Below are 22,230 nucleotides of genomic sequence, written 5' to 3'. Positions count from 1 at the left end.
AGTAGGGAGTAACTATGTATGCATAGTTCAATTAGCTTTGAGATTTATTATGTACAAACCTTAGTTATTCTTTTTTGAGTCATCTCAAATTAATTGTCCACTTAAATGAAGATAAAATTATAGTGATAAAGCTCATTTATACCTTTAATGTATGTATGTAAGACAAATAATATGTAAAAAGTAAATGGTAAGTATAATGTAATAATTATATTTCTAAATTTTAAAATTGTATCTTTGTTTGTTTAGGTACAAAGAGTGAGTATTAACATCAGTATATACTTATCAAGTGACATTAGCTTACTATAAATTACAAATTCAAATAAAAATGACCTCAACTATAAGGAACAACTTATATTAGATCACTGAACAACATTAGCCAAAAGTGTAGTTAATAGATGTTGCATATATAATTCAATAATACAATAAGCATATAAATTAATTCTTTCAGGACCACACTGACCAAAACTTTATTTGAAACAACAAATTCAACTTTCAAGATTTAGTTTATCTCTTCTGAAAATTAAAGGATTTAATACAATAAGCAAATATAACTGCATAAGATATCACTAATCCCACATGAACACCAGCCAATGCACCAACAAAATCATGTTTGAATCCATAATACCGACGTAAGAAACCTTTCACAGTCTCCCCATTCGTAAGCACATTCTCGTAATCCCCAAGCTGTGTAACAATCAAACCGTAAAGTGTCCACGCCATTGGGTTTCCCCAATAGTACCATCTCCACCATATTGGAATTTTCTTAAACCACACGATAAACAAACTAGTTAATGAAAACATTCAAATTGATCTATTTTAGCTTTGAGTATCGATAACTTACAGGCCTTGGAATAATAAACCCCGAGAATAGATTCCAGATTGAATAAAACGCAGCAGCAATGATGGCAGCAACATCGGCATTAGGAGTAATCGCGACAGTCATCATGCCATAAAATGTCATGTAGAGCAAGCAGCAGAAAAAGAAGAAAAGGAACCAAAAGAATTTTGCTACAGTCCAATCAAATCCTAACATTGCGTACACTATAACACCATATACCGCATATTGTATAAATACATATGGTATTTCCACCAGCACCTACAAAGTAAAATATACGATAACCTTATCAAGATCAGTAATATATTTTTTTTCCTATGTTTTTATATAAAAGGGAAGTCATAATTGTGTCTTGTTTTATCAAAATATTGAATTAACTTTTCGACGAGTTCACAGCTACGATTTTCAATCATTGATTTAATTGATGATGTCATGATTGTCTGTCTCTTCATATCAACACCACTGATTGAAAATTTCAACAACTGATTCGATTTTTAACCATTGATTTGTAACAAACTCAATTATCTCGCTTATATATAAAACCTTATTTTTCATCATTTTAATATTATTATTATTAATTCTGCAAAGTCGCGGGTGTAAACTTTTTTTTTAATAGCAAACACACACTCTTTTTGTCCATGACTGGACTCAAACTCACACAACTTCAAGGTTTATTAGTTTCCTTGATACCGCTAGACCATAAACTCTTTGATGTAAACTAGTGTGTCTGTGTGTGTATATATATATAAGTGGCATATGAATGAATTACCTGAGCGAAGGCATACGGTAAAGCAGAGTACATTCCTGCAGCACGTTCTCTATAAAAGACAGTTCGCTCAATGTCTACAACTGGTTGTACTGCTGATGCATTTTGGATTCCTAAAAAGATAACCGAGGTATAAAGAGAACCCATTGCGTTACTCAAATCCTGCACGCTTTCCCTGTATATAAATATAAATTATATATATTATGTGTAAATATATGTATCAGAGCCAAGTATACAAAAGTAAAAAAAGATGTTTGGTTTGTTTTATATATACTTGGTACCTTTTACCACCAAGTTTCCAGAAAATCGTTCCTAACAGGATTGCAATGCCAGTAGTAAACGCAAATCGGACAGCAGTGTAAGGAGGGTTTCTCCAATACGACAATCGTTGTTTCCATAGACAAGCCTGAAATTGTGTAAAGAAGGATCTCGAGTACTGAGTTGGAAAATGCAGGTCGTTTGAACCGGGTCGTGGTTCACTTAGTTCACCAATAAGTGCTTTGTTTCTCCTGTAATAATTTACTCAATTTGTATCATAAAAATTCCAAAGCGTGCAGATCGGCAGGGGCACCCAAACCCCGTGTTTCGTATGATAACCCACCCCGTAAGAAAATTCTTTCCACGGGTGAGGCTCGAACATGCGCCTAAATTTCTAAAGGGTTACACATAGCGTGTCCCAGATTCTAAGGCAACGGGTACCACTGAGCTGCTAGCTCGTTGGTAATTTTTATCAAAAAATTAGCAAGCTAGTTTCTCTAATAACAGTCTAACTAGTGCTACTCACTTATAAAGTTCTGAATTCTTGTATATTTCTGTGAAATCAACTCCCATTGCCATTTCTTGCGAAGAAGTACTAACTTCTAACATCCATGTTGCAGGGTTATATCCGTCTTTAATCTTGCTAACCCCTTCGATATCCTGGTTCACATAATTATCCCGCCGTGTTAGAATAATGCCTTTTTCATACTAAATCTTGTAAAAATGTCAACTTTCTCATCGCCATCTTTATGTAGAAAATTTTGTTTCGCTATTTTACTTGTAATAATTCGAATTTTGATATTTGTTTTTAAAAGATTTTGATAAAAAATGTCACTGTTGGGCTTATTTATCAGTCTACTACACTCACTTGCACAAATCTACTTGTATATTACATACCTCAAAGTACTTGATCAATTCACAAGATTGGGGACCAACAGGTCCAACATAAATCTCTTGTCCTCCTCTTTTCATTAAATACAACTGCATGCACAAACGTTATCGAATAAGATGTTAGTCATATAAACAGATGTAAACGATTTAGGATCAGATGTACATTGTACGTACCTCATCAAAAGCTTCAAAAATGTCAATACTAGGTTGATGAATGGTGCAGACAACTGTTCTTCCTGTGTCAACCGTGTTCCTAACGGTTCTCATCACAATTGCTGCAGCTCTAGCATCTAACCCAGATGTTGGTTCATCCATAAATATTATTGATGGGTTAGCCACCAGCTCGACGGCTATGGTTAACCTCTTACGCTGCTCGGTCGATAGTCCATTGACACCTGGCAACCCGACTAGCGCTTCTCTAAGCGGGTTCAGTTCCACAAGGTTCATCACCTCATCAACAAACATCTGTTAAAAAAAAAAAAATTCTTACATTTTTTGATTGAGAAATTGAGTTTTATCTATGTTCATGTGATGGATCGTAAATTAACCTTTCTGGAGGTTTCATTAACATCTGTAGGCAACCGTAGCCAAGCAGAGTAGATCAACGATTCATAAACAGTAACATGAGGCGAATGGATGTCGTTTTGTTCACAATATCCAGAAATTCGAGCAAACGTTTCCTGTTTCTTTGGATAACCTGAAATCCGAACGTCACCCTCAATAAATCCACCTGTTTTTCTACCGGCAAGCACATCCATCAGAGTAGTTTTACCAGCGCCACTAACACCCATCAGCGCAGTAAGAACACCGGGTCGAAATGCTCCACTTAAATTCTTAAGTAACACCAATCTGTCTTCATTAGCACCTTGCTCTTTCATTTCCTATATATGTATATATATATGTATGTATATATATATATATATATATATATATATATATATATATATATATATATATATATATATATATATATATATATATATATATATATATATATATATATATATATATATATATATATATCATGTCACGAGTTAAAAAAAAAAACGCTTTAACGGTTTTATATCAGTAGAAAGTTAGTTACAAGTGTATTATAACTACTTACCTGTGGCATATCAACGGAGTACTTAATATTATCAAACGTAATCGAGTGTGGTTCAAATGGAAGTACCATTCCTCGTTTCTTGTTTTCATTTCCTTCCATTTTTGTCGATGATACTTCATCTTCGTCGTCATGTACTGATGCATGTGCTTGACTTTTCCCAAATGCTATAGAGTTCATACCAGTTATCATTAAAAGTTCTTGCAGTTCTGTACCTTTTTTACTGTTCTCGTTTGAACTTTTGACTATATATATATTCTGAAATTTGAAAAAAGGTGCAAAAACTTACGGTCGAGATATTGGAGAGACACAATAAATAACAAATTGTAGATTAATGTAAAACCAATCAGAGCTGCAACACTAATCCAATACCAATATGTTTCTGCAAATAATCCTCGAGACGTAACAATCACTTTCCCGAGTGTTGTATGAAATGTCCCGTTCTTATTGATTAAAAACGTTCCATATTAATTGATTTCGTTGCGAGGTTTTGACCTCTATATGAGACGTTTTTCAAAGACTGCATTCATTTTAAAACAAACCATAACCTTTATTTCATCAATAAAGGTTTAAAAAGCTTTACGTAGATTATCAAATAATGATAATCTAAAATATCCTGTTTACACACGACCATTACATAATGGTTTACAATACAAATATGTTACAACAAAATAAGTTTCTTGAATGCAGTTTTTACACAATATCATACAAGCATGGACTCCAAATCTCGTCCTTATTTAAGTATGCGACAGCGGAAGCTCTTAATAATCACCTGAGAATAAACATGCTTAAAACGTCAACAAAAATGTTGGTGAGTTATAGGTTTAACCTATATATATCAAATCGTAATAATAGACCACAAGATTTCATATTTCAATACACATCCCATACATAGAGATAAAAATCATTCATATGGTGAACACCTGGTAACCGACATTAACAAGATGCATATATAAGAATATCCCCATCATTCCGGGACACCCTTCGGATATGATATAAATTTCGAAGTACTAAAGCATCCGGTACTTTGGATGGGGCTTGTTGGGCCCGATAGATCTATCTTTAGGATTCGCGTCAATTAGGGTGTCTGTTCCCTAATTCTTAGATTACCAGACTTAATAAAAAGGGGCATATTCGATTTCGATAATTCAACCATAGAATGTAGTTTCACATACTTGTGTCTATTTTGTAAATCATTTATAAAACCTGCATGTATTCTCATCCCAAAAATATTAGATTTTAAAAGTGGGACTATAACTCACTTTCACAGATTTTTACTTCGTCGGGAAGTAAGACTTGGCCACTGGTTGATTCACGAACCTATAACAATATATACATATATATCAAAGTATGTTCAAAATATATTTACAACACTTTTAATATATTTTGATGTTTTAAGTTTATTAAGTCAGCTGTCCTCGTTAGTAACCTACAACTAGTTGTCCACAGTTAGATGTACAGAAATAAATCGATAAATATTATCTTGAATCAATCCACGACCCAGTGTATACGTATCTCAGTATTGATCACAACTCAAACTATATATATTTTGGAATCAACCTCAACCCTGTATAGCTAACTCCAACATTCACATATAGAGTGTCTATGGTTGTTCCGAAATATATATAGATGTGTCGACATGATAGGTCGAAACATTGTATACGTGTCTATGGTATCTCAAGATTACATAATATATAATACAAGTTGATTAAGTTATGGTTGGAATAGATTTGTTACCAATTTTCACGTAGCTAAAATGAGAAAAATTATCCAATCTTGTTTTACCCATAACTTCTTCATTTTAAATCCGTTTTGAGTGAATCAAATTGCTATGGTTTCATATTGAACTCTATTTTATGAATCTAAACAAAAAAAGTATAGGTTTCTAGTCGAAAAAATAAGTTACAAGTCGTTTTTGTAAAGGTAGTCATTTCAGTCGAAAGAACGACGTCTAGATGACCATTTTAGAAAACATACTTCCACTTTGAGTTTAACCATAATTTTTGGATATAGTTTAATGTTCATAATAAAAATCATTTTCTCAGAATAACAACTTTTAAATCAAAGTTTATCATAGTTTTTAATTAACTAACCCAAAACAGCCCGCGGTGTTACTACGACGGCGTAAATCCGGTTTTACGGTGTTTTTTCGTGTTTCCAGGTTTTAAATCATTAAGTTAGCATATCATATAGATATATAACATGTGTTTAGTTGATTTTAAAAGTCAAGTTAGAAGGATTAACTTTTGTTTGCGAACAAGTTTAGAATTAACTAAACTATGTTCTAGTGATTACAAGTTTAAACCTTCGAATAAGATAGCTTTATATGTATGAATCGAATGATGTTATGAACATCATTACTACCTTAAGTTCCTTGGATGAACCTACTGGAAAAGAGAAAAATGGATCTAGCTTCAATGGATCCTTGGATGGCTCAAAGTTCTTGAAGCAAAATCATGACACGAAAACAAGTTCAAGTAAGATCATCACTTGAAATAAGATTGTTATAGTTATAGAAATTGAACCAAAGTTTGAATATGATTATTACCTTGTATTAGAATGATAACCTACTGTAAGAAACAAAGATTTCTTGAGGTTGGATGATCACCTTACAAGATTGGAAGTGAGCTAGCAAACTTGAAAGTATTCTTGATTTTATGAAACTAGAACTTTTGGAATTTATGAAGAACACTTAGAACTTGAAGATAGAACTTGAGAGAGTTCAATTAGATGAATAAAATTGAAGAATGAAAGTGTTTGTAGGTGTTTTTGGTCGTTGGTGTATGGATTAGATATAAAGGATATGTAATTTTGTTTTCATGTAAATAAGTCATGAATGATTACTCATATTTTTGTAATCTTATGAGATATTTCATGCTAGTTGCCAAATGATGGTTCCCACATGTGTTAGGTGACTCACATGGGCTGCTAAGAGCTGATCATTGGAGTGTATATACCAATAGTACATACATCTAAAAGTTGTGTATTGTACGAGTACGAATACGGGTGCATACGAGTAGAATTGTTGATGAAACTGAACGAGAATGTAATTGTAAGCATTTTTGTTAAGTAGAAGTATTTTGATAAGTGTATTGAAGTCTTTCAAAAGTGTATAAATACATATTAAAACACTACATGTATATACATTTTAACTGAGTCGTTAAGTCATCGTTAGTCGTTACATGTAAGTGTTGTTTTGAAACCTTTAGGTTAACGATCTTGTTAAATGTTGTTAACCCAATGTTTATAATATCAAATGAGATTTTAAATTATTATATTATCATGATATTATCATGTATGAATATCTCTTAATATGATATATATACATTAAATGTCTTTACAACGATAATCGTTACATATATGTCTCGTTTAAAAATCATTAAGTTAGTAGTCTTGTTTTTACATATGTAGTTCATTGTTAATATACTTAATGATATATTTACTTATCATAGTATCATGTTAACTATATATATATCCATATATATGTCATCATATAGTTTTTACAAGTTTTAACGTTCGTGAATCACCGGTCAACTTGGGTGGTCAATTGTCTATATGAAACATATTTCAATTAATCAAGTCTTAACAAGTTTGATTGCTTAACATGTTGGAAATATTTAATCATGTAAATATCAATCTCAATTAATATATATAAACATGGAAAAGTTCGGGTCACTACAGTACCTACCCGTTAAATAAATTTCGTCCCGAAATTTTAAGCTGTTGAAAGTGTTGACGAATCTTCTAGAAATAGATGCGGGTATTTCTTCTTCATCTGATCTTCACGCTCCCAGGTGAACTCGGGTCCTCTACGAGCATTCCATCGAACCTTAACAATTGGTATCTTGTTTTGCTTAAGTCTTTTAACCTCACGATCCATTATTTCGACGGGTTCTTCGATGAATTGAAGTTTTTCGTTGATTTGGATTTCATCTAACGGAATAGTGAGATCTTCTTTAGCAAAACATTTCTTCAAATTCGAGACGTGGAAAGTGTTATGTACAGCCGCGAGTTGTTGAGGTAACTCAAGTCGGTAAGCTACTGGTCCGACACGATCAATAATCTTGAATGGTCCAATATACCTTGGATTTAATTTCCCTCGTTTACCAAATCGAACAACGCCTTTCCAAGGTGCAACTTTAAGCATGACCATCTCTCCAATTTCAAATTCTATATCTTTTCTTTTAATGTCAGCGTAGCTCTTTTGTCGACTTTGGGCGGTTTTCAACCGTTGTTGAATTTGGATGATCTTCTCGGTAGTTTCTTGTATAATCTCTGGACCCGTAATCTGTCTATCCCCCACTTCACTCCAACAAATCGGAGACCTGCACTTTCTACCATAAAGTGCTTCAAACGGCGCCATCTCAATGCTTGAATGGTAGCTGTTGTTGTAGGAAAATTCTGCTAACGGTAGATGTCGATCCCAACTGTTTCCGAAATCAATAACACATGCTCGTAGCATGTCTTCAAGCGTTTGTATCGTCCTTTCGCTCTGCCCATCAGTTTGTGGATGATAGGCAGTACTCATGTCTAGACGAGTTCCTAATGCTTGCTGTAATGTCTGCCAGAATCTTGAAATAAATCTGCCATCCCTATCAGAGATAATAGAGATTGGTATTCCATGTCTGGAGACGACTTCCTTCAAATACAGTCGTGCTAACTTCTCCATCTTGTCATCTTCTCTTATTGGTAGGAAGTGTGCTGATTTGGTGAGACGATCAACTATTACCCAAATAGTATCAAAACCACTTGCAGTCCTTGGCAATTTAGTGATGAAATCCATGGTAATGTTTTCCCATTTCCATTCCGGGATTTCGGGTTGTTGAAGTACACCTGATGGTTTCTGATGCTCAGCTTTGACCTTAGAACACGTCAAACATTCTCCTACGTATTTAGCAACATCGGCTTTCATACCCGGCCACCAAAAATGTTTCTTGAGATCCTTGTACATCTTCCCCGTTCCAGGATGTATTGAGTATCTGGTTTTATGAGCTTCTCTAAGTACCATTTCTCTCATATCTCCAAATTTTGGTACCCAAATCCTTTCAGCCCTATACCGGGTTCCGTCTTCCCGAATATTAATATGCTTCTCCGATCCTTTGGGTATTTCATCCTTTAAATTTCCCTCTTTTAAAACTCCTTGTTGCGCCTCCTTTATTTGAGTAGTAATGTTATTATGAATCATTATATTCATAGATTTTACTCGAATGGGTTCTCTATCCTTCCTGCTCAAGGCATCGGCTACCACATTTGCCTTCCCCGGGTGGTAACGAATCTCAAAATCGTAATCATTCAATAATTCAATCCACCTACGCTGCCTCATATTCTGTTGTTTCTGATTAAATATGTGTTGAAGACTTTTGTGGTCGGTATATATAATACTTTTGACCCCATATAAGTAGTGCCTCCAAGTCTTTAATGCAAAAACAACCGCGCCTAATTCCAAGTCATGCGTCGTATAATTTTGTTAGTGAATCTTCAATTGTCTAGACGCATAAGCAATCACCTTCGTTCGTTGCATTAATACACAACCGAGACCTTGCTTTGATGCGTCACAATAAATCACAAAATCATCATTCCCTTCAGGCAATGACAATATAGGTGCCGTAGTTAGCTTTTTCTTCAATAACTGAAACGCTTTCTCTTGTTCATCATTCCATTCAAATTTCTTCCCTTTATGCGTTAATGCAGTCAAGGGTTTTGCTATTCTGGAAAAGTCTTGGATGAACCTTCTGTAGTAACCAGCTAGTCCTAAAAACTGGCGTATGTGTTTCGGAGTTTTCGGGGTTTCCCACTTTTCAACAGTTTCTATCTTTGCCGGATCCACCTTAATACCTTCTTTGTTCACTATGTGACCGAGGAATTGAACTTCTTCCAACCAAAATGCACACTTTGAAAACTTAGCGTACAATTCTTCCTTCCTCAATACTTCTAACACCTTTCTCAAATGTTCACCGTGTTCTTAGTCATTCTTTGAGTAAATAAGTATGTCATCAATGAAAACAATGACAAACTTGTCAAGGTATGGTCCACACACTCGGTTCATAAGGTCCATGAACACAGCTGGTGCATTAGTTAAACCAAACGGCATGACCATAAACTCGTAATGACCGTAGCGTGTTCTGAAAGCAGTCTTTGGAATATCATCTTCTTTCACCCGCATTTGATGATACCCGGAACGTAAGTCAATCTTTGAATAAACAGACGAGCCTTGTAGTTGATCAAATAAGTCATCGATTCTTGGTAGTGGGTAGCGGTTCTTGATGGTAAGTTTGTTCAACTCTCGGTAGTCGATACACAACCAGAATGTACCATCTTTCTTCTTGACAAACAAAACAGGAGCTCCCCACGGTGATGTGCTTGGTCGAATGAAACCACGCTCTAAAAGTTCTTGTAATTGGCTTTGCAGTTCTTTCATCTCGCTGGGTGCGAGTCTGTAAGGAGCACGAGCTATTGGTGCAGCTCCTGGTACAAGATCTATTTGAAATTCAACGGATCGATGTGGGGGTAATCCCGGTAATTCTTTCGGAAATACATCGGGAAATTCTTTTGCAATGGGAACATCATTGATGCTCTTTTCTTCAGTTTGTACTTTCTCGACGTGTGCTAGAACAGCATAGCAACCTTTTCTTATTAGTTTTTGTGCCTTCAAATTACTAATAAGATGTAGCTTCGTGTTGCCCTTTTCTCCGTACACCATTAAGGGTTTTCCTTTTTCTCGTATAATGCGAATTGCATTTTTGTAACAAACGATCTCCGCTTTCACTTCTTTCAACCAGTCCATACCGATTATCACATCAAAACTCCCTAACTCTACTGGTATCAAATCAATCTTAAATGTTTCGCTAACCAGTTTAATTTCTCGATTCCGACATATATTATCTGCTGAAATTAATTTACCATTTGCTAATTCGAGTAAAAATTTACTATCCAAAGGCGTCAATGGACAACTTAATTTAGCACAAAAATCTCTACTCATATAGCTTCTATCCGCACCCGAATCAAATAAAACGTAAGCAGATTTATTGTCAATAAGAAACGTACCCGTAACAAGCTCCGGGTCTTCCTGTGCCTCTACCGCATTAATATTGAAAACTCTTCCACGGCCTTGTCCATTCGTGTTCTCCTGGTTCGGGCAATTTCTAATAATGTGGCCTGGTTTTCCACATTTATAACAAACTACATTGGCATAACTTGCTCCGACACTACTTGCTCCACCATTACTCGTTCCGACACCATTTGTTCCTTTCGTTCTATTAACCCCTGGTCCGTAGACCTCACACTTCGCCGCGCTATGACCATTTCTTTTACACTTGTTGCAAAATTTGGTGCAGAACCCCGAGTGATTCTTTTCACACCTTTGGCATAGTTGCTTCTGATTGTTGTTGTTGTTGCGGTTATTATTGTTGTTGGGATTATTGTTGTAGTTGCTGTTGTTGTTGTTGTTGTTGTTGTTGGGCCGTTTGTTGTAGTTGCGATTGATGTTGCGATTGTTGGGATAATTGTTGCGATTATTGTTGTAATTGCTGTTGTTGTTGTATTGGTGATTCTTATCACCGTTTTCCTCCCACTTTCTTTTGACTTGCTTCACATTGGCCTCTTCAGCAGTCTGTTCTTTAATTCTTTCTTCAATCTGGTTCACTAGTTTGTGAGCCATTCTACATGCCTGTTGTATGGAGGCGGGCTCGTGTGAACTTATATCTTCTTGGATTCTTTCCGGTAATCCTTTCACAAACGCGTCGATCTTCTCTTCCTCATCTTCGAATGCTCCCGGACACAATAGGCACAATTCTGTGAATCGTCTTTCGTACGTGGTAATATCAAATCCTTGGGTTCGTAACCCTCTAAGTTCTGTCTTGAGCTTATTGACCTCGGTTCTGGGATGGTACTTCTCGCTCATCAAGGGCTTGAATGCTTACCACGGTAGTGCGTACGCATCGTTTTGTCCCACTTGCTCTAGATAGGTATTCCACCATGTTAACGCAGAACCTGTGAAGGTATGCGTAGCGTACTTTACTTTGTCCTCTTCAGTACACTTACTTATGGCAAACACCGATTCGACCTTCTCGGTCCACCGTTTCAATCCGATCGGTCCTTCGGTTCCATCAAATTCCAAAGGTTTGTAGGCAGTGAATTCTTTGTAGGTGCATCCTACACGATTTCCTGTACTGCTAGATCCAAGGTTATTGTTGGTATGTAGCGCAGCCTGTACTGCGGCTATGTTTGAAGCTAGAAAAGTACGGAATTCCTCTTCATTCATATTCACGGTGTGTCGAGTAGTCGGTGCCATTTCCTTCAAAATAGTCAAATGGAACAAGTTAATCATATAGAATATTAAGAGTAGTTAATAGTATTTCGTAGCATAATATGAACTCATTTATAAAAGCTTTTTCTTCATATTAGCGTTTTATAAGTTTAAATTCGGGTAGTACCTACCCGTTAAGTTCATACTTAGTAGCTAATATACATTTCAACTACTACAATTCTATATGAAAAACTGATTATAATAATATTTCGCGTTCAAACTTTTACAAAATATTTTACAAATTTACAATACCGCTTATTTTACATAAAGCATGAAATATAGCACACAATAACTTTGATACAAGATAGTTGTGAAGACAATTCTAGCTAGTACACAAGTCGTTCAGCAAAGGCAATAAAGACACGTAATTCATACGTCCAGAAACAAGTCATGCATTCTGGTTTTACTAGGACTACTTCCCATCCTTGGTCTTGTGCAACATAACCGTTATGGCCGTTGATAAGACAGCGTGTTGTAACGTCATCAAAGGGACGAGGGTTACGTAATGTCCAACAGTCCCGTAATAATCTAAAAACCTCATTTCTTACCCCAATTACCGACTCCGTCACTTGTGGAAACGTTTTGTTTAATAGTTGTAGCTCGATGTTCTTGTTCTCACTTTGGTGAGAAGCGAACATTACTAATCCGTAAGCATAACATGCTTCTTTATGTTGCATGTTAGCCGCTTTTTCTAAATCACGAAGTCCAATATTCGGATATATTGAGTCAAAATAATTTCTTAACCCGTTGCGTAAAATAGCATTTGGGTTCCCCGCAATATATGCGTCAAAGTAAACACATCGTAACTTATGGGTTTCCCAATGTGATATCCCCCATCTTTCAAACAAAAGTCTCTTATAAACCAAGACATTCTTGGAACGTTCTTCGAATGTCTTACAAACTGATCTCGCCTTAAATAGTTGTGCCGAGGAATTCTGGCCGACTCTAGACAAGATTTCATCAATCATGTCTCCGGGTAGGTCTCTTAAAATATTGGGTTGTCTATCCATTTTGTGTTTTTAAACTGTAAAATAGACAAGAGTTAGATTCATAAAAAAATACTTATTAATACAAGCAATTTTTACATATATCATAAAGCATACGAACACTATATTACATATATTACACCACACGAATACAACTATCTTATTCCGACTCGCTCGTTTCTTCTTCTTCGGTTTTGGTTCGTTTTGCCAAGTTTCTAGGGATATATGATGTTCCCCTAATACGAGCCGTCGTGATCCACATTGGTTTAGAAAAACCTGGTGGTTTAGAGGTTCCCGGGTCATTGTTACAACTTAAGGACTTCGGGGGTTGACGATACATATAAAGTTCATCGGGGTTGGAATTAGATTTCTCTATTTTTATGCCCTTTCCCTTATTATTTTCTTTTGCCTTTTTAAATTCAGTTGGGGTAATTTCTATAACATCATCGGAATTCTCGTCGGAATCCGATTCATCGGAGAATTGGTAATCCTCCCAATATTTTGCTTCCTTGGCGGAAACACCATTGACCATAATTAACTTTGGTCGGTTGGTTGAGGATTTTCTTTTACTTAACCGTTTTATTATTTCCCCCACCGGTTCTATTTCTTCATCCGGTTCCGATTCTTCTTCCGGTTCCGATTCTTCTTCCGGTTCCGACTCTTCTTCCGGTTCCTCTTCGGGAACTTGTGAATCAGTCCACAAATCATTCCAATTTACATTTGACTCTTCATTATTATTAGGTGAGTCAATGGGACTTGTTCTAGAGGTAGACATCTATCACATAATATCAAACACGTTAAGAGATTAATATATCACATAATATTCATATGTTAAAAATATATAGTTTCCAACAAAAATGTTAAGCAATCATTTTTAAAGAAAACACGGTCGAAGTCCAGACTCACTAATGCACCCTAACAAACTCGATAAGACACACTAATGCAAATTTTCTGGTTCTCTAAGACCAACGCTCGGATACCAACTGAAATGTCCCGTTCTTATTGATTAAAAACGTTCCATATTAATTGATTTCGTTGCGAGGTTTTGACCTCTATATGAGACGTTTTTCAAAGACTGCATTCATTTTAAAACAAACCATAACCTTTATTTCATCAATAAAGGTTTAAAAAGCTTTACGTAGATTATCAAATAATGATAATCTAAAATATCCTGTTTACACACGACCATTACATAATGGTTTACAATACAAATATGTTACAACAAAATAAGTTTCTTGAATGCAGTTTTTACACAATATCATACAAGCATGGACTCCAAATCTCGTCCTTATTTAAGTATGCGACAGCGGAAGCTCTTAATAATCACCTGAGAATAAACATGCTTAAAACGTCAACAAAAATGTTGGTGAGTTATAGGTTTAACCTATATATATCAAATCGTAATAATAGACCACAAGATTTCATATTTCAATACACATCCCATACATAGAGATAAAAATCATTCATATGGTGAACACCTGGTAACCGACATTAACAAGATGCATATATAAGAATATCCCCATCATTCCGGGACACCCTTCGGATATGATATAAATTTCGAAGTACTAAAGCATCCGGTACTTTGGATGGGGCTTGTTGGGCCCGATAGATCTATCTTTAGGATTCGCGTCAATTAGGGTGTCTGTTCCCTAATTCTTAGATTACCAGACTTAATAAAAAGGGGCATATTCGATTTCGATAATTCAACCATAGAATGTAGTTTCACATACTTGTGTCTATTTTGTAAATCATTTATAAAACCTGCATGTATTCTCATCCCAAAAATATTAGATTTTAAAAGTGGGACTATAACTCACTTTCACAGATTTTTACTTCGTCGGGAAGTAAGACTTGGCCACTGGTTGATTCACGAACCTATAACAATATATACATATATATCAAAGTATGTTCAAAATATATTTACAACACTTTTAATATATTTTGATGTTTTAAGTTTATTAAGTCAGCTGTCCTCGTTAGTAACCTACAACTAGTTGTCCACAGTTAGATGTACAGAAATAAATCGATAAATATTATCTTGAATCAATCCACGACCCAGTGTATACGTATCTCAGTATTGATCACAACTCAAACTATATATATTTTGGAATCAACCTCAACCCTGTATAGCTAACTCCAACATTCACATATAGAGTGTCTATGGTTGTTCCGAAATATATATAGATGTGTCGACATGATAGGTCGAAACATTGTATACGTGTCTATGGTATCTCAAGATTACATAATATATAATACAAGTTGATTAAGTTATGGTTGGAATAGATTTGTTACCAATTTTCACGTAGCTAAAATGAGAAAAATTATCCAATCTTGTTTTACCCATAACTTCTTCATTTTAAATCCGTTTTGAGTGAATCAAATTGCTATGGTTTCATATTGAACTCTATTTTATGAATCTAAACAAAAAAAGTATAGGTTTCTAGTCGAAAAAATAAGTTACAAGTCGTTTTTGTAAAGGTAGTCATTTCAGTCGAAAGAACGACGTCTAGATGACCATTTTAGAAAACATACTTCCACTTTGAGTTTAACCATAATTTTTGGATATAGTTTAATGTTCATAATAAAAATCATTTTCTCAGAATAACAACTTTTAAATCAAAGTTTATCATAGTTTTTAATTAACTAACCCAAAACAGCCCGCGGTGTTACTACGACGGCGTAAATCCGGTTTTACGGTGTTTTTTCGTGTTTCCAGGTTTTAAATCATTAAGTTAGCATATCATATAGATATATAACATGTGTTTAGTTGATTTTAAAAGTCAAGTTAGAAGGATTAACTTTTGTTTGCGAACAAGTTTAGAATTAACTAAACTATGTTCTAGTGATTACAAGTTTAAACCTTCGAATAAGATAGCTTTATATGTATGAATCGAATGATGTTATGAACATCATTACTACCTTAAGTTCCTTGGATGAACCTACTGGAAAAGAGAAAAATGGATCTAGCTTCAATGGATCCTTGGATGGCTCAAAGTTCTTGAAGCAAAATCATGACACGAAAACAAGTTCAAGTAAGATCATCACTTGAAATAAGATTGTTATAGTTATAGAAATTGAACCAAAGTTTGAATATGATTATTACCTTGTATTAGAATGATAACCTACTGTAAGAAACAAAGATTTCTTGAGGTTGGATGATCACCTTACAAGATTGGAAGTGAGCTAGCAAACTTGAAAGTATTCTTGATTTTATGAAACTAGAACTTTTGGAATTTATGAAGAACACTTAGAACTTGAAGATAGAACTTGAGAGAGTTCAATTAGATGAATAAAATTGAAGAATGAAAGTGTTTGTAGGTGTTTTTGGTCGTTGGTGTATGGATTAGATATAAAGGATATGTAATTTTGTTTTCATGTAAATAAGTCATGAATGATTACTCATATTTTTGTAATCTTATGAGATATTTCATGCTAGTTGCCAAATGATGGTTCCCACATGTGTTAGGTGACTCACATGGGCTGCTAAGAGCTGATCATTGGAGTGTATATACCAATAGTACATACATCTAAAAGTTGTGTATTGTACGAGTACGAATACGGGTGCATACGAGTAGAATTGTTGATGAAACTGAACGAGAATGTAATTGTAAGCATTTTTGTTAAGTAGAAGTATTTTGATAAGTGTATTGAAGTCTTTCAAAAGTGTATAAATACATATTAAAACACTACATGTATATACATTTTAACTGAGTCGTTAAGTCATCGTTAGTCGTTACATGTAAGTGTTGTTTTGAAACCTTTAGGTTAACGATCTTGTTAAATGTTGTTAACCCAATGTTTATAATATCAAATGAGATTTTAAATTATTATATTATCATGATATTATCATGTATGAATATCTCTTAATATGATATATATACATTAAATGTCTTTACAACGATAATCGTTACATATATGTCTCGTTTAAAAATCATTAAGTTAGTAGTCTTGTTTTTACATATGTAGTTCATTGTTAATATACTTAATGATATATTTACTTATCATAGTATCATGTTAACTATATATATATCCATATATATGTCATCATATAGTTTTTACAAGTTTTAACGTTCGTGAATCACCGGTCAACTTGGGTGGTCAATTGTCTATATGAAACATATTTCAATTAATCAAGTCTTAACAAGTTTGATTGCTTAACATGTTGGAAATATTTAATCATGTAAATATCAATCTCAATTAATATATATAAATATGGAAAAGTTCGGGTCACTACATTGTATCCTTGAAAGGCTATGACATGGAACAAACAAACTCGAGATATAAGTCCGCATTATTCATATTCATAATTAACAATACAATTACAATTACAGTTACAGTTACAATTCATGGATAAAGCACAAACCTTTTTAAACTTGTGTCCAAGAAATTCGTTAACCACAATTCCATTCATCGCGTACATCATTGGTGAACACCAGTATCCCCAAATCCACCAATCTTTCACATCATCTTTAGAAAGATGACATTTTCTTTAATTAGTTCGTATTTCATAACCTCTCATTATTAAAAAGACGAAAATATTCAGAACATCAAATACATTTATGCCAAAATCAAGTTATCACCTCGTGATAAGACGAATCCACCTAATGCAAATAGTAACAAAAGTGCAAATGAACCAAACGTATTTGCAACAATCATGTTGCGACCTGCAGCACCAATGAACCGGAACAATGCTGATGCCATCTGGTTAACAATTACCAGCATGAGATAATTTTTGAGAAATCTGCAAAACAAAAAAAAATCACTAGTTTAATAACTGTAAAGGCTTGCAACAAGTAACAAGAGATATATGGTAAGTAATGTTATGACAACAAGGCATCGGCCAGCAGGTGCCCCTGCTCCCAGTTATCATAGGTGTTCAAGGTTCAGTCCCCACTAGCTACACTTTGAGGCCTTGCCTTAGAAAAAAAAGATACCTCCAGATATTAGGATCAAATCCTATAACATAGTAAGTGAGGATAGTCCAAACTGCTGCTTCAATAAACGAAATAGGAATCTTGACAAACCACGACGGAAGAGCATACGCCCACGTAGGAAAAAAGAAGAAATCCCGTTGCTTGTAGAACACCGAAAGCTTTGCGATCGTCATTGAAATTTCGGCTGTCCCATTGAACATGATCATCGTGACGCCAAAGAACAAAGCACCGACGTATAGTCCTCCATCTTCGATCCCACGTCGATGCATCTTAGTTCGTAAATACACAGTCATACAGATAACTGCCATGATAGTTAGCTGAAAACAAAACACAATGTTGATCATAAATTCATAATAATGCGTTTATTAAAGAGAATGATATATCCACCACCACCATTAATGATAGATCCACCATCAATGGCAATTATTTACGTGTAGAGTACAATCAGGTAATGCATATTATTTGTGGATCTATCATGGTGGTCCGACAGTAGCGGAGACAGAGAGGGGACAGAGGGTGCTCAGCCTCCCCCAATAGGCCCAATTACAATAAAATATCAATTTAATTATTTTGAGTAGGCCTCCCTCAATAATTAATTGAAACCAATTGTTTGAGTTACTTATCTTCCAAACCTAAATACGGAGTAATATTAACTAAAATAGATTGTATAAGTTTACTTATCAAGCATTTAGATGGACCATATCAATTTTCATACTGCAAGTTTTATAGTTGCTTTTTTTTTACTTAATAGTTACTAAAGCTTCGTAAAGTACTTATATAAAACAAATAAAATAGGTTATACGTAGGAAATTGGCCCTTTTTAGTTTATTTTGTTTGCCTCTTTTAATTGTCGAGTAAGCCCATCCTATCGTCAAATCCTGACTTCGCCCCTATGGTGGATATATCGTTAACCCCTTATTTAAACAGCAGCTCATCACATTAAAAATGGAGGTAAATTAATTATTACTTGTAAGAGTTTGAAAATGTAAACGAACGAGTTTCTCTTCATCAACAATATTTCTCTATCCATACAAGATTTGAAGAGCTCCTTCTTGTTTACACCGTACTTGTCAGTTGTAAGAGCGGCAGGGTGGCTTTTACTTTTGTCATACGGGATTGCGAGTTCGTTTGCCATTCTCTTTCCAACATGAAATGATTCGTACGCCTTAGCAAAATCCTTGGCCGTTACAAACCTGTAAGGTTCGTCTCTTTTAATCCAGTATTGTTCCTGATCTTTCTTCGATGTCACCTAAAACATAATTCCGTCATTTCATATAATTTTTTTTGGAACAGCAAACACACACTCATTTTGCCCACGACGGGACTCGAACTCACAGGTTGATGAGTTCCCTAAATACCTAAGAAGCATTTTGGTGACATTTCGTATAATTTAATCTTCTATTGCGTGTTTTTGTCTCTTTTTTTTGTTGTGCATAATGAAAAGAGATAAATGAGAGCAGACGATTAGGACTTACTTCTTGCAAGAAGTCAGCTACGCCTTTCCTCTCTGGGCATTTGAATCCCGTAGATTCAAAAAACTCAACAACGCTTTCACGTGGGCCTTGATACACAATCTTACCATCACTCAGGAGAATAATATCATCGAATAAATCATATGTCTCGGGTGCAGGCTGGAGAAGAGATATGACAGCTGTTCCATCAAGAATATGGACATAATGTTTTAGCGAATTCACTATTTGATAAGTTGTTGAACTATCCAAACCGGTAGATATCTCGTCCATAAGTAGAACCCTTGATGGTCCAACTATCATTTCGCCTATAGAAAAAAAAAAAAAGAAAAAAGAAAAAGAAAAGCTATCATTTCTCCTACAGAAAAAAAAAAAAAAAAACAATGGTGGATCCGGAAATTTTTTAATGATTACCTGTTGTAACACGCTTTCTTTGCCCACCAGATATACCTCTTTTCATTCGATCCCCAACCATGGTGTCTGCACACACATCCAATCCTAGTATCTGCTCGACAGTGGCGGATCCAGAGATTTTTTTCGACACGTGTGAAACGTTAAAAATTGAAATAAATTAAGAGGGGGGGGGGGGGGCATCAAAATTTAACATATTACTTTAATGAACAAAAAACATTTCGGTCATCAGGGGCGGCCGACCCCTGTTACTCCTACATGCATCCGCCCCAGCTACTCGATAACATTAGACTATGAATTAGGATTGTGTTAGTTTAGTATAGGCCCCGCCCGTTTTTGAGTTTCCTGAAACAAAATATAGGTAGCATACCTTGAGAGTATAATCTGTGACAACATTAGCTTCTTGACCTTCTGATGCTGCAGCCTAAATTATAAAAAATTCATCATAAATATATCAACATCTTGAAATGCTTAGACTTGATTTAAAATGACAATTTACCTTCATGTAAATATCAATATCAGGATCTGGCTTAATGTTTGCGCTTTTCTCTCTTCTTGCCAACTCGACTAACATCTCTGTTATTTATGTATTTTCATGTTAAAACATTATTTTGATATGTGTTGAAATTCAAATTCTTAAAGAAATATATGAGATGATTAAACGAACCATAACGTGATCCAACCCCTTGAAATCGAGCAGAGAAAGCCAAAGTTTCTCTAACGGTCATTTCTCCAATGTGAACATCATTTTGACTTATATAAGCAGACGTTCTTTTGGGTACAAACTCATCTAACTCGTGCCCATTGTACGTAACCTTTCCAGATACCTACATTTATAAATCAAATATTCAATGTTACGAGTGCAGACAATTTAAATTCATAAACTTAAATTAAATAAAAAAAGGTTAAGATATTTACCTGAAGCTCCTTAGCAAGACTACCAGCCAATGCCAACAACAATGTGGTCTTCCCAGAACTTGGAGGACCCAAAAGTAATGTCATCCTGAAAAATTAATTAATATTCACATAAAAATCAATACACTAAATTTTATGTTTCTCGCCAAAAAAAAAAAAAAAAAAAAAAAAAAAAAAAAAAAAACAAAACTGAGTTTCATAAGATTGAAACCATTGATATAAGAAATTTAAAACTAGTGCTTCTTTCGTGTTCTTCATTCTCACCTGCCTGGTTTGATGATACCGCTGACATCATCAATGATGGTTATATGTTTTTTCCTATTCCGAAGCAACTTAATAGAACTCAAGAGACCCTATTCGAAAGAAGCAAAAGGGTCATATAATTGGTCAAAACTTTGTCCCAAAAACTTAAGCAGAAAACAAGAACAAATCCCAGTTACAATCAAGAATCTGTTTTACAAATTTCAAGATAAGCATATATCTTGAGTTGGCTAGAGAAACGGGTCGTAGAAACGGGTCGTAAAAACGGATACCCGGATAGGCCGTAAAATATCCTCCCCTTCTCCGGGTAGCCTAAAAACATTATCCGTTTACCCGTTTACAATCTGTTTTACAAATTTTGTATGAAAACATTAATAATAGAATTTTCACTCAAAAAAACATAAACTACAACCATGTTTTTGAGGTTTTGTCCATCTAGTATATATATATATTTACCTCTAGAAAACTAAGGTAGAAATTGAGAAAACTAGGTAAAACTCTGCTTCCTGTATTAACATCTGTCTCCACAGTCATATGTTCAAATCTGACTTCAACTGTTGGCAATTCAATCCCAACCCTGAAAAAAGTTTAATACTTTAGTTATTAGCAAAATCCATATAAATATCAAAGAATTTGTTTTCTTATAATTAGTACTAATACTCACCTATCAATTCTATTTCTGAGCCTCAACAAAAACTTCTCATTATCTTCATCAGCAGCATTCACAAGGCGATCAAGTAACTGTTTTCGTTCTTCGATTCCAAGATTATCGATATCGATTTCATTTGAAGGTCCGGTTGATCCAAACAAAAGACCTTTTTTCAAACGATCAAAAGTTGGTAGCTTTTCAAGAGCAGCCCATTTAAGAGCGTCTTCATCGTTTTCTTCTCGAGACGATTTTGAAAAAACATCCATACCAGAATTTCTCCATATAGACTTACTTGAAGATCTTAAACTTCTTGTTAATTGTCCACTGTTAGCCCTTAAACTGCCTAGCCTAATACTACTACTTGCTTTGTATATATTACTTCCATCCATTATTATAACACCTACTTTATTAAAATCTTTATGGAAAAAATTTGCAAGAATCAATCAAG

The 22,230-nt window shown here is 34.7% G+C and overlaps 1 protein-coding gene across 2 annotated transcripts; it reads right to left on the bottom strand.

Annotated features, from left to right (window-relative positions):
* Window positions 1-504: 504 nt before the first annotated feature.
* LOC139871919 (pleiotropic drug resistance protein 1-like) lies at window positions 505-22,171 on the bottom strand. 2 transcript variants are annotated; one of them, XM_071859672.1, is made up of 24 exons: window positions 22,131-22,171; window positions 21,798-22,082; window positions 21,590-21,710; window positions 21,137-21,225; window positions 20,876-20,960; window positions 20,625-20,784; window positions 20,457-20,533; window positions 20,328-20,381; window positions 19,961-20,051; window positions 19,553-19,854; window positions 19,045-19,326; window positions 18,078-18,394; window positions 17,724-17,884; window positions 17,507-17,610; window positions 4,138-4,295; window positions 3,856-4,075; window positions 3,299-3,631; window positions 2,925-3,215; window positions 2,757-2,840; window positions 2,386-2,519; window positions 1,883-2,110; window positions 1,605-1,776; window positions 842-1,096; window positions 505-762 (listed from the first exon to the last, which is right to left on the bottom strand). In XM_071859672.1, the coding sequence occupies exons 1-24, from the start codon at window positions 22,169-22,171 to the stop codon at window positions 505-507; spliced, it is 4,302 nt and encodes a 1,433-aa protein (XP_071715773.1). The 2 variants fall into 2 exon arrangements, with proteins under 2 accessions (XP_071715773.1, XP_071715772.1); XM_071859671.1 differs by having other exon boundaries at window positions 3,856-4,019; window positions 4,142-4,295; window positions 21,798-22,171.
* Between the last annotated feature and the right edge of the window lie 59 nt (window positions 22,172-22,230).

The sequence above is a fragment of the Rutidosis leptorrhynchoides genome, chromosome 10, assembly GCF_046630445.1.
Source record: "Rutidosis leptorrhynchoides isolate AG116_Rl617_1_P2 chromosome 10, CSIRO_AGI_Rlap_v1, whole genome shotgun sequence".
Classification (NCBI taxonomy): Eukaryota; Viridiplantae; Streptophyta; class Magnoliopsida; order Asterales; family Asteraceae; genus Rutidosis; species Rutidosis leptorrhynchoides.
Note: the sequence above shows the minus strand (reverse complement) of the source record. Positions and strands in the feature narration are given on the sequence as shown.